At 39.6% G+C, this 13,222-nt stretch overlaps 1 protein-coding gene across 3 annotated transcripts in view; it reads right to left on the bottom strand.

Annotated features, from left to right (window-relative positions):
* Window positions 1-13,222, bottom strand: part of SF3B1 (splicing factor 3b subunit 1) — a 52,776-nt gene that overhangs the window by 28,847 nt on the left and 10,707 nt on the right. Inside the window, exons 2-5 of one of the 3 annotated variants that reach the window (XM_075000640.1) lie at window positions 8,450-8,616; window positions 6,629-6,730; window positions 5,957-6,071; window positions 4,031-4,110 (exon numbers count right to left, since the gene is read on the bottom strand). In XM_075000640.1, coding sequence (XP_074856741.1) covers window positions 4,031-4,110; window positions 5,957-6,071; window positions 6,629-6,730; window positions 8,450-8,616 — 464 coding nt within the window. Of the gene's footprint in view, window positions 1-4,030; window positions 5,894-5,956; window positions 6,072-6,628; window positions 6,731-8,449; window positions 8,617-13,222 lie in introns of those variants that run through there. The other 2 variants (XM_075000642.1, XM_075000641.1) reach the window with 2 other exon arrangements.

The raw sequence follows: 13,222 nt of genomic DNA, 5'->3' as shown, positions 1-13,222 counted from the left end.
CAATGTATTTTTTTTTGAGATAGGGCAACCACATCTGTACATAGTATTCTAGATGTGGACGTACCATTGATTTCTATAAGGTAGTATGATATTTTCTGTTTTATCTATTCCTTTCTGAATGATTCCCAACATTTTGTTAGCCTTTTTGACTGATCCTGAACATTAAGTGGATGTTTTCAGAGAACCATCCACAATGACTAAGATTTCTTTCTTGAGTGGTAACAGCTAAACCAGACCCCATCGTTTTATATGTATAGTTGGGATTATATTTTCCAAAGTGCATTACTTTGCATTTATCAACACTGAATTTCATCTCCCATTTTGTTGCTCAATCACACAATTTATTAAGATCCTCTTGTAGCTCTTCACAGTCTGCTTGGGACTTAACTATTTGGAGTAGTTTTGTGTCATCTGCAAATTGTCACCTCACTGTTTATCCCTTTTTCCAGATCATTTATAAATGTTGAATTGGACTGGTCCCAGTACAGACCCCTGGGGGGGCGCCACTATTTACCGATCTCCATTCTGAAAAGTGACCATTTATTCCTACCCTTTGTTTCTGACATTTTAACCAGTTACCAGTCCAAAGCTACATCTAAATGTGGGCAAACTCGATAGGAAGCTGATAGGAATAAGGGGATTTTGATGTTTGCAAAGGACCTTGTGTAGATGAGCTGCATGTGAGTGAAATGCAGCACTTTCGAAGTGCTGCGACCAGCAGCATGCTAATGAGACACTGAATATTCATGTAAGTGCCTAATTAGTATTCTCCAATTTGGCCATTAGCATGGCCATTTCAAAGTTTTGCCCAAGCGCAGACACAGCTCAGGAGAGGACCTTCTCTCTTATCCCATGACAGTTAACTTTACTTTATAGTCTTTGGTGAGGAACCTTGTCAAAGGCTTTCTGAAAATCTAAGTACACTATATCCACACGATCCCCCTTGTCCACATGCTTGCTGACTGTTTCAAAAAATTCTAATAGATTAGTAAGGCACGACTTCGCTTTACAAAAGTCATGTTGACTCTTTTCCCAACAAATTATGTTCATCAACATGTCTGACAATTCTGTTCTTTACTAAGTTTCGACCAGTTTGCCCGGTACCGAAGTCAGACTGACTGGCCTGTAGTTGCCAAGATCATCTCTGGAGCCATTTTTAAAGATTGGCATCACAACAGCTATCCTCCAGTCACCTGGAACAGAAGCTGATTTAAATGACAGGTTACAAACAACAGTTGTTAGTTCTGCAATTTCACTTTTGAGTTTCTTCAGAACTCTTGGGTGAATACCATCTGGTCCTGGTGACTTATTACTGTTTAGTTTAGCAGTCTGTTGCAAAACCTCTTCTAATGACACCTCAATTTGAGATATTTCATCAGATTTGTTAATTGAAAAGAATTGCTCAGGTTTGGGAATGTCTCTCACATCCTCAGCTGTGAAGACTGATGCAAAGAAATCATTTAGTATCTCTGCAATGCCCTTATCATCCTTGAGTGCTCCTTTTAACATCTCGATCACCCAGTGGCCCTCCTGGTTGTTGAGCAGGCTTCCTGTTCTGATGTACTGCTTTTTGACTCTCTGGCCAGCTGTTCTTCAAATTCTTTTTTTGACTTCCTAATTATATTTTTTACACTTCACTTGGCAGAGTTTATGTTCCTTTCTATTTTCCTCACTAAGATTTAACTTCAAATTTTTAAAGGATGCCTTTTTGTCTCTCACTGCTCCTTTTACTTTATTGTTTAACCATAGTGGCACTTTCTTGGTTTTCTTACTGTGTCTCCCAAATTGGGGTATGCATTTAAGTTGAGCCTCTATTATGGTGTCTTTCAAAAGTTTCTATGCATCTTGCAGCAATTTCACTTTAGGTGCTGTACCTTTTAATTTCCGTTTAACTAACTTCCTCATTTTTGTGTAATCTCGCTTTCTGAAATTAAATACTACAGTCTGGGCTGCTGTAGTATTTTCCCAGCCACAGAAATGTTTAATTATATTATGGTCACTATTTACTAAGAGGTCCAGAAATATTCACCACATGGACCAGATCCTGTGCTCCACTTAGGACTAAATCAAGAATCGCCTCTCCTCTTGTGGGTTATAGGACTAGCTGCTCCAAGCAGCAGTCATTTAAGGTGTGAAGAAGCTACCTCAGCTTCCTGTACTGAGGTGACATGTACCCAGTCTACATGGGGATAGCTGAAATCCCCCATTATTGTTTTTTTAATTTTGATAGCCTCCCTAATCTCCCTGAGCATTTCGCGGTCACTATCACCATCCTGGTCAGGCAGTCGGTAATATAACCCTACCATTATATTTTTATTATTCAAGCATGGGATTACTATCCAGAGAGATTCTATGGTACAGTTTGGTTCATTTATGATTTTTACATCATTTGATGCTACACTTTAACGTATACTGCCACTCCTCCTCCAGCATGACCTGTTCTGTCCTTCCGATAAATTTTGTACCCTGATATTAATAAATGTTAAACAAATATTAGTAAATTAAAATAGGGACTAAAAAGACGGCCAAAAACAGGAAAAAGGAAAAGATCTTCTTCTATCCCTTTTCAGTAATAAACAACCAAAAAAATGGCAAAAGCAATATAATTAATATAAAATGACAAATGCCTCTTCAAGAGCAGGCATAAAAGAAATGGGCATAATGAGCCTCTCAGGACCCAGGATTTGGACAGGGGTACACAAATTCTCTGTAAACACCACACAATCCCATTCCAGATAAATATTAAACTAATATACCCAAAAGATACTAAAACACAACTAAATGAATAGTGCAAAAAATTTTATAGCAAATAAGTTGAATTATGAAAAAAGTATGCACTCCTGTGAAACATACAATGCAGATACAAAAGGGGGTAAAAAATGTAAACAAGACATACTACTTAATTAAAATCCTTCAAGTGATCCAAAAAGAGGAGCCATAGTAGACTCTTATCTTTTTCAGATGGCTGTGTACTCTGAAAGCAGAAATCTACCCAGCACTAGGAAAAAAAATATCAAAGGTATAAAGCCCAATCACTGAAATCCTACTCAAAAGTGCCCATTTTTTTTGTTTTTGTTTTTGAACAGGTTATTAAATATTTATGGATGATGAGGCTAATTTGAATTGTATGGTGGCCATAAAAAAACACAATACAAATAATTTGCAATCATTGAAATCTTATCCAAAAGTTCTGTTTCACTGTGTTATAAATGTTACTGAGAGAGGAAAAACAAAAGCCATATGTCAAAACAAAAAGCAGTCAAGTAGTCAAAAGCCATATGGTGGAGTTTTGTAAATCAATAAAAGAAAGACTAAAATATCTTGCACTGAAAACATGTCAAAACAACATAGAGTTAAAATCCCTTAAGGAACTATTGTACAAACATGTTTAGTTTGCATATCAGTGCTACTGAATTTTAGCATTCTGCCGTTACCCAAATGTTTGTATCCTCCCTAAAATTTGGTGGAATATGGTTAAAAACTATTGAAAGGATTTTCTGGACCAAAATGTATCTTTTAGAATGTAGAAGACATTGCCAAGATGAGGGGCAGTGACACCAAAAGCAACTTAATAGTACTGAACAAAAACTGGGCTGTTTGGGATTAGCATGTTACTCTAAAGAATAGCTGACACAGACGTATGGGGACAAGACCAAGTATTCCAATAAAAGATACCAGTAAAAGTACTGCATCCACTGAACGAGCAATGGCTTGGGGTTTTACAATCATTTTTTGGAAATGTCTCTTTCCCCTATGCTGCATGAAAGATCAACCTGACTATACAAAAATAACAAAACTGACTGACCAGGAAGTACATTAATGACAATTTTTCTCCCTCATGTTTATCATGGCTGTTATCCTGAACACAAGTAGATAGGCTTTCCAATAAATGTGTCATTTAAACAAACAGCAACCATTTACACATGAAGACCGCATTTCAAAGGTGCATAGGACACCTAACTCACTTAGGCTTCTTTAAAAACTGGAGAGAAAAAGAAAGCATTATGTTCAGATCAAATTGCTAACAGACCTCTTCTTTAGTTAAATGCTGTTCACGCATTACATCCATATATGTTCTGGCATTCATTTTAGGATCAGGTGTCTTCCCTCCTGCAGAAGAGAACAGCAACAGTACAGGAATATAATAAGTACGGGATAATCAAAAATATCTGCTTTTTTTCATTGTCCTGCTCTAATATTTTATTATTCCAAAATCACTTAATTTTACTTTTTTGATTGAATTTTTTTAAAAATTACACGTATCTTACGTTTATTCAGTTTGTTGATCAATTTAACCTGTTTGAACACAAACATAACTACTGCAGTTTAAAACAAATATTTAAAGCAGATAAAAATGATAAAATGATAACACAGTTAAGAGTCTTCAGAAGTGATGGGTTCCTGGGTTGCTAATCCGGAATACGTACACTTTCGTGCCTTTGTGTCCATCAGCAGTTCTGACTTCAAGCAGCAGAATAGAAGCCTAGAAAATTATCTCTTTACCATTAGTAACACTTTGGAAAGATATTTATATTCAAAACATTACCTTGTGTAAGCTGTTAAATCCTACTTATCTGACTATGAATAACTATTGTATACCTAGATAATGATTCAAAATGTTTTTGCATAAAGATCAGTTTATACATTTGACAAATCAGGACAAAAAAACCTCCTGTTCTTTATTTTGAGGTGTCATACTGTAGAAGGGCTTCATTTTTTATATTATAAAATTGGGAAATTATACTATTCAACCCTCTTTTCTTCAGAAGGTACAATTACAATTGGTAGCGGATTGTAATACAGTACATTTACCACCATGTTGATAGTCACAGGCAAAATAGATTTGTGTACACCATGTTTCATACAGTGTACCTTGAGTTTTTATTTTAAACTTTACATACTTTACAGAAGCCCAAGTATATAAAAATGTGACTTATTATGGACACGCTATTCTAAAAAAAGTGCAGATTTGCTATACAAGCAGTATAGCACTACAATTTAGGAAAAATAAAATTCTTAAACATTTTCTATGCTGAAGATCATTGCCCAATTGGCAGTGTCATTCTGACACTAGCTTTGATAGGACTTTCCTTTGGAATACTTTTTCACCATAATTTACACAGGATGTGTTGAACTGCACCCTTAAGAATGCAGACAGGACTGGCATATAGCAGTACTGCTGTAGGAAAGAAATTAAGGACAGTTAGTATGGGCCTGTGAATTCTGACAAAACATGTTTAAATCAATTATTACAATTAAGCAAATAAAATAATTAATATCCCTATTAATTCATGCAGGCTGAAATTCTAATTTGTAAAACCTGCAACAGATTCTAATTTTAAGCAAACAGGCGCCTTATTTTCAGTTGTGAAACTCACTCACCCAAGGAAAGCTTCCATCAGGCCCTCTATGCCCCTTATGCTGACTTGCATACTAAAATTAGCAGAAAAGACTTGTACTATTAAAAGTATCAAAAAGTCTCTTTATATGCTTTTTGTTTCACTCAGCTATACTACCTATATTAACATAAGATGGTAAGAATTAGGTGCTCTATTTTGAGAATTAGCATTTCAAAAGCAATAATCCTGTAAATCTATGATTTGGAATGAAAACTTTCCATGTACTCAAAGTACATTTATTTTGAGCACAAAAATACATAAAATTGTTCAAAGTACAGTACACAACCCAAAACAAAAAGAAAAGAGAAACCTTTAACCCTTTGTGTTTCTATGGCAATGGCTCATTATTTTCTTGTCCTTCTACCTGGAAAGAAAACTTGTGTTATAAAGATGAAGAATATGGCATCTATGATTTCAACCAAATCTATAAAATCTATATAAAAAAGGGATGTTTAAAACAAAACTAAGTTCATAAGCATGCCAAAAGAAATCAAAGGGCTAAAGACAATTTAAGGCAGCAAGCTTGATAAGACCTATAAAAAAGTGAAACCAATTACCATCTGCAAAAGGATCAAGACGCTCAGGAGAAATGATCATCATCCGCCTGTGCTTTTTGTATTCATCTTCTCGATCTGCAATCTTCTGTGGACGATGCTCAGCAAAGGGATCATACTAGAGTAAAGGATATTTTAGTCAGTCCATTATATAAAATAGCAATTTGAAAGATACCTGATGAGTATGAGAAAGATAAACCCATGTGGATTTTCAGTATTGTCTCATAGGTTAGGAGTTATTTTACAGCCTCAAATCATAAAACTTAAGTAAATTGGAGGGGAAATCATTCTTTACAACTAGAAATGTTGATTACCACCAGTGAATTTCTGTCCAGTGGACACCTGAAAAAACCACATTAATGTGCTTTAAATGAACTGCTTAACTAGTTTTTAATCCTGATTATAAAAATGATATTCAAGCATTTGACTCTGTTTCCAATAATCAGCCTTAGCTGTCATCAATAAAGTCGCCACTTTGAGTCTAAGAACTAATGTATTTTTCCAAATGGCTGTAATGTCTATGGTATGAGATCTTATAATATGGAACATAAAAGATACAGCATCAGCTTTAAAAAATAAACTAGACTGTAAAAATGCTTTAATAGAATTCAAAAACACTCACACAAAAAACCTAAATTCAATTTCTTCTATACTTGTATATATTCAAAAAATTACCTGTTCAGTTGACTGTGGTATGTCATTGAGTAATGCCACTGGAGCATGGTAACCTGGCTTCTTCTGGCCAAGCAAACTTGTAGAGGAGTAGTCATCATCATCCTGTCAACACAATTTTCAAAATAAAATTATTGCTTATTTTGAACTGCTTGTTGCAAGATTTACACTGGATACCTACAGATTTCTACACTGTATCAAAATAGAACCAGGAACATTTACTCTATTTTGCAACCCTCAGCTCAGAAAGGCACGGTTTTACCTAATAAAAAACAAACAAACCAAACAAACAAAGAAAAACACACCCCAAAAAACTGGTACTTAGATGATGCGACCCATGATATTAAAACACAGCTTGCCAAAATGCAGGCATCGCATGTTCTCTCTCACATGTGTTGTCAAGTGTAAAGAATATTGTCTATTCTTCTTAAACAGAAGTGCCGGATAATCTCCAGTATCCATTGCTGGAACCTTGAGATGTCAGACACATGTAATAGAAGAATCGCCAAGATACACAATTCCTAGAAAAGCAACTCAATCTGAAATTCTGAAAATAAAATGGCCATATGAATTTCAGCAAGGAATTCTGATGTGCTGCAGCAGAAGGAATCAAAAACTTATAAAAGAAACTGACAACTCAACAATAGCTATTGACTCATAAATATAATTCTACACAAAATATTATCAGAGCTTTTCCTGGGCAAAGTAACTACAATATTTACAGTGTACATATAGTAATCTAACTATACTCTGTATAATCTTAACATCACCTTCCCCAGGTGGGCTCGAACCACCATTCTCTCTGTTAACAGCCGAACACACTGACCCACTGCATCACAGGGATGACTGAGATTCCCTGCTACAGTTCAGTAGCCACTGTTAATAATACTTTAATACTACTATTAAATAGCTATTCAAAGTAAGACATTTGAACTGAAACATATGCACAAGAGATATTAAATTGACTTTATCCCCTTTATTAGGAGGCCTGGGGTTTTGACCTCTTCTAATAACATCTAATTGCACTTGACAAAAAAAGCAAATCAAGTATCAAAATATTTACTATATAACCAACTTTTGAATTACATATGTTGGCTTAATTTTGTTTTGTTTACTCTTTCCCATATCTAGTATAATCTTTTAAAGGTTATACCACGATTATTAAACTACATTGGGGTGTCCATATGAGTTCACTACTCACCACATGTGGCGAATATGACACTGCATTGCAGCAAATATGGGGTTGGCTGCCTTGCGTGTCTCAAGCCACGTGCGGCTCTTAGAGCCTTTAAACATGGCTCCTCCTGAGATCCACATGCGGGGAGTGCCATCCACCCGCTCCATGTCCCACCGCTTGGTGGGAGAAGTGCGTGGTGGTGGCTCCGGTGAGTCACTGGCACTGAATTACAATGGGGAGGCTGAGGGTGCCTGGCTGTGGGAGAGGGCATTTATTTAGAAGAGGCAGAATTTATTTAGAGTGGTCGGGGGATGGGGAGGCTGCAAGTGCAAGTTTTGTATAATATAATACAGTGAATATGAAAAGATGACAGCCACAAGTATTGCAATCTTTGAATTCCTATTGAACACCACTGAACTACATGGCCTACTTTATAATTTATAGATATCGGACCACCCTGGTCAATATAAACTCAAATTTTAAATTTTACTTGGTTTGAAATTTTAAGATTAAATATTCAATCTGTGAAGAAATCTGCTTTTTATTTTTCTTTATTTAAACTAATTTAAAAATATTCAGAGAAACAAAATCAAGACCTGGATTATCTGGATTACTTTCCCTATATCAGAGAGTACGTTTTTACTTACATCTTCGAGTTCAGTTGCTGCAATAGAAGTCACATAGCCAGCAAACCTGCTGTCACTGCCACCATAAATCTCTTGATCATAATATCCTGTGGAATCAAGGCCTACTCCCTGAGCTTCATCAAGGGCAGCCTTTTTTCCTTGAATTTCTCGAATTTGTGCTTCAATATCTATGAGGAAATCATAAATTTTAGTATTCTTACCTGCTTGGTTTTCAAAGGAAAGTTACAAGTGTGATAAGTGTTGAGATATAGAAAAATCCAGAAAACAAAACAGCAATATTCAACTTTACATAGATAAGACTGATATTTTATAATCCCTGTTCCAAACTGATTCTCAGATGGCAGCATCTCTCATGTATAGTTATAATAGAATAATATTTACAAGTATTGAAAAATATTTTTCTTACATTGAAATAATAGTTCTACTTCATATACTGTGATTTATAAATAAACTATATCCTTTTACTGCTAAGATTTTCTTTGCTCCGCAAAATGTTTTGGGAAAAATCAATTAAAATGTGGACAGCAGAAACTAAGCCCATTCCTCAATCCATGATCTGTATTTATACAAAGATCTCTTGAATTGTTTAATATAATCAGAACCCTTTTAATAAATTATTCAATTCAGATGATTAAAACTGGATTACACATGCCAAGTTACCTCATGGACAATTACACTGCAGGTATAGTTAAGAACTTTTTTCAGTCTAAAGGTCAGTTCTTTAAAATCCAAATGCCTTGCCACTTGGTGTACTTCAGAGGGGCATAAGTTAGTGAGACAAATTTCTGAGATTTAGGCCATCAAAAGCCTGTTCTTAAGGCTGACAGACTCTATCAATTCTATATGATCAGATCTAAGGGCTGACCCAGAAGGGCAAACAGCCGCCCCAGGCTGATCCATCTGTCTAGCCCCAGCTCCTCTCCTTATGTCCCCTCTTCCCTACAGCCTCTCAGACAGGGTCTCCCAACCTATGGGTTGTGACCCTTACATTTGAGAAGGGTCATAGGCTGGGCTGGGCAGCTCCCCAGGTCGCTCTTAAGAAGCCATTCACATTGAAATGGTACTCAACTTCTTAACTGGCTTAACAGTGGTCAGGCAGTTAAACCAATCAATTAAATTAAGTACCTTTTCAGCCATACAGGGCAGGGAACTGCCCAGCTACATGTGAAAATGTTAAAGGGCATACAACTAGGAAGCCATAAGGCAGATGGTGGAAGTGGAGTTGGCAGGCTTAAACCTAGGATTGGGGGCTGAGAGCTGGCCAGAGCTCCGCGCTCCTGCCGGGGGTTCCCCCGCTCCCACACCCAGCTAGAACTGCCAGTCCAGGGCCGCACAGGTCAGGGGATCCCCAGCACCCAGCGGGGTTCCTGTGGCTGGCGCTGCTGGCTGGGATGCTGTGCCATGCCCCAGCTGGCTTCCAGATGGGGTGGCTGGGGGTCCCTATGCCTCCCTTAGCTCCCTCCAGCTCCTGAGTGTGACTGCTCTAGCCCCCTCCAGCCCAAGTGTGACTTCCCTAGACCCTGAGTGTGACTTCCCTAGCCCCCTCCAGCCTGAGTGTGACTTCCCTAGACCCCTCCAGCCCGCTCCCTGAGTGTGACACCCCAGGCCCCTCGAGCCTGATTCCTAGCCCAAGTGGGACATTCCTAGCCCCCTGCAGCCCGAGCACCCCAGGCCCCTCCAGCCCGAGTGACTCCTAGCCCCTGAGTGAGACTCCCCTCGCCCCCTCAAGATCCTAAGTGACTCCTCTAGCCCCCTCCAGACTGTAGGTGTGACTCTCCTAGCCCCTGAGTGCAATACCCAGGCCCCCTCCAGCCTGAGTGCAACTCCCTAGCCCCCTCTAGCTGCCCCCAGTGCCTACATGTTACTCTCTTAGCTCCTGAGTGTGACTCCCCTTGGCCTCTCCAGCCTGAGTGACTCCAACTCCCTGAGTGTGACTCCAAGCCCCTGATTGTGGGGTTTAAGCCATGGGGAGCAGTTTGGGGATGAGTGTCCTTCTACCACCACAACTCTGATTAACTACAGTAACTGTACTGTTATTTTATTAATATATTTCCCCTTTTCTATGAAATAACTTATAAATATACAAAAATGAGGGGGTACAATTTTACATTCTTGCTGCAGGTGCAAAATTAGCTAATTACTGCACTGTCTTCCCCCCGGTTTCTGAATTGTCTTGGGTCACCAAGTCTTCCTAAATTGTCAAAATGGGTCCCTGTCTGGAAAAGGCTGAGAACCACTGCCAGTGCCAAAGCTGAAGCTCTAGGTCGGGGTGACCAAACTTCTCATTGGGCCTCACTTTTTGTCCCTGCAATTAGCAGACCCCTCCCACCGCAACCTAGCATGATCCAAACCAATGGAAATTTCACTTATGTTAATTGCGGGGGGAATCTTCCAGCACGTTTAAGAAAATAAGTAGGTAGAAAGTAAAAGCTTTATTAATCCGTTCATAAATGTGAATATACACACACACCCATGAACAGTAACATAATTCGACATTTTTAATTAGATGGATGAGCCTGAGACCCAGCCAACGATCATGCTGCGCCCCCCCTTATGCAATTTCATACTCCCCTGAGGGGGTCACCCCTCACTTTGTGCATCCCTGATCTAGGTAGCACAGCTGTGAGCTATGAGCTCTGGCCAGGCAGTCCAGCTGCAGCACCTCCTGTCCCAGTGTGCTGGGCAGCACAATCAGTGGGGAGAGATCAGGAGGAAGTTGGCAGGGAGTGATGGGTCCCTGGTGGGCACTCAGGGAGTGGGGAGGTTGGATAGGGCAAGGAGGGTTCTGGGAAGCTGCAAGGCTCGATAGGGAGTGACAGGTCCCGGGGGAAGGTGGTTGCGAACAGGGATGATGAGGGATTGGATATGGGGTGAGGGTCTGGGGGGGGTGGGAGGTGGACAGAGTGTGGAAAGTCAGATAGAGGGTAGGCCACACTAGCCTGTTTGGTGGGGTAAAGCCTCCCCTGCCAAGGTCTCCTTACAATTTTGCAACACTTATGCGGTCAAGAGGCCAAAAAGTTTGCTCACTCCAGGTTAAACCAAGGGTATGACCATGTCTAAAATGGCCTCATTTGTGCAACATTTCTCTCAGATAGCAACGAAGGGTCCTGTGGCACCTTACAGACTAACAGAAAAGTTTTGAGCATGAGCTTTCGTGAGCACAGACTCACTTCATCAGATGCTGGTCATGGAAATCTGCAGGGCCAGGTATAAATAAGCCAGAGCAAGGCTGGGGATAACAAGGTTAGCTCAGTAAAGAAGGGTGAGGCTTACTACCAGCAGTTGATCTGGAGGTGTGACCACCAAGGGAGGGGAAGCTGCTTTTGTATTTCGCCAGCCATTCACAGTCTTTGTTTAAGCCTGAGCTGCGGGTGTCTGTGCTCACAAAAGCTCATGCTCAAAACTTTTCTGTTAGTCTATAAGGTGCCACAGGACCCTTTGTTGCTGTTACAGATCCAGACTAACATGGCTACCCCTCCGCTACTTCTCTCAGATAGTAAATGACACTCACTAACCCTTTTCCCATTAGTTATTTTTATTCGGTTACAAATGCATCTGTTTTCATGGGTATGACATAAAAAAGTGAATTTTTGGAAACAAATCATCTTTGTCGTTCACAACATATGTTAAATAGGGCTGACGCCATTAAGGATAATAATAATAGGTTCATTTACAATATAATATTACTATAGACACAGCACTCATTACAAGGTTCATTCATACCGGGGAGCAGAAAAGCAGTTCTAGGTGAGCAAAGTATAGCTGCACACATTACTGGAGCTCATTAAGGAAAAGGTCTTGCCTCACTGCAATGAATACCTGTGTGTTAAGCTCTTCTTACAGTACTAATATTCAGCTGCTCTAAATCAGGACAGATATTCTACCACCATCTTCCCTCCTGGTAGAAACCTTTTCCCTTTTGCTTCACAGATATTATGTAGGATGCAGGAAGTGGCCCTAACCACTGGAATTTTTTTTTCCCCTTTTTCAGTATTGTGAGCAGACAACACTGCAAGATAAAATCAGGTCCCCATGCTTGCAGCACTCATCTCAACAGTAGAGTTGTGCAGGATCCATGAGGGATACGCAGGTTTGCAGGCATTTGGAAAAGAGGCACAAAACCTTATGGGACAAAGATGATGAGACGGTGAAATCATGTTGCCGTTCGGCACCAAGTGACTCCTTTGGCCCCATGATACATTGCCAACTCCTCCCAAAACACGCTGCACCAAATGGTGGTAAGTTGCACAGTGAGATAGCTCCCTATGGACACTGCTCTCTGCATCGATGCAAATGCTACTAGTGAGGACATGCACCGCCGACACAAAAAAGAGTAACTGGATATCAAGTGTGAAAAATCAGGACCCTCTCTTTCCCAGAAGGCTGGGGGGCAAAGAGATATAACTGCACATAGAGGTTGAACCTCTTTAATCCAGAACTCTCTCATCTGGCAACATCTGTAATCCAGCATGATTTTAGTTAGCTGGATTACCACTTATCATGGGGTGACCAAGTTTCCTATGGTCCCATAAAGTTTGCTCATAGCTATTGCTCCTGGCTCTCAGTGTTCTGTGCTGTCATTGTCTTCTAAGAGCCTAGTAAGCAGTGGAAGTGTTGGTAATGAGCTAGAGAATACAGACATCCCCTGGTCTGGCAAATTCCCCTGCCTGGCATTAGTCAGATCCAAAGGTGCCAGATTAGAGAGGTACACACTGCATAACACAAAGCCCCGAATATTGGGATATCTTGTTACCCTAGACACAAGATTTTTCT

The sequence above is a fragment of the Carettochelys insculpta genome, chromosome 8, assembly GCF_033958435.1.
Source record: "Carettochelys insculpta isolate YL-2023 chromosome 8, ASM3395843v1, whole genome shotgun sequence".
NCBI classification, from domain to species: Eukaryota; Metazoa; Chordata; order Testudines; family Carettochelyidae; genus Carettochelys; species Carettochelys insculpta.
This window is presented reverse-complemented; position numbering and strand designations above follow the sequence as displayed.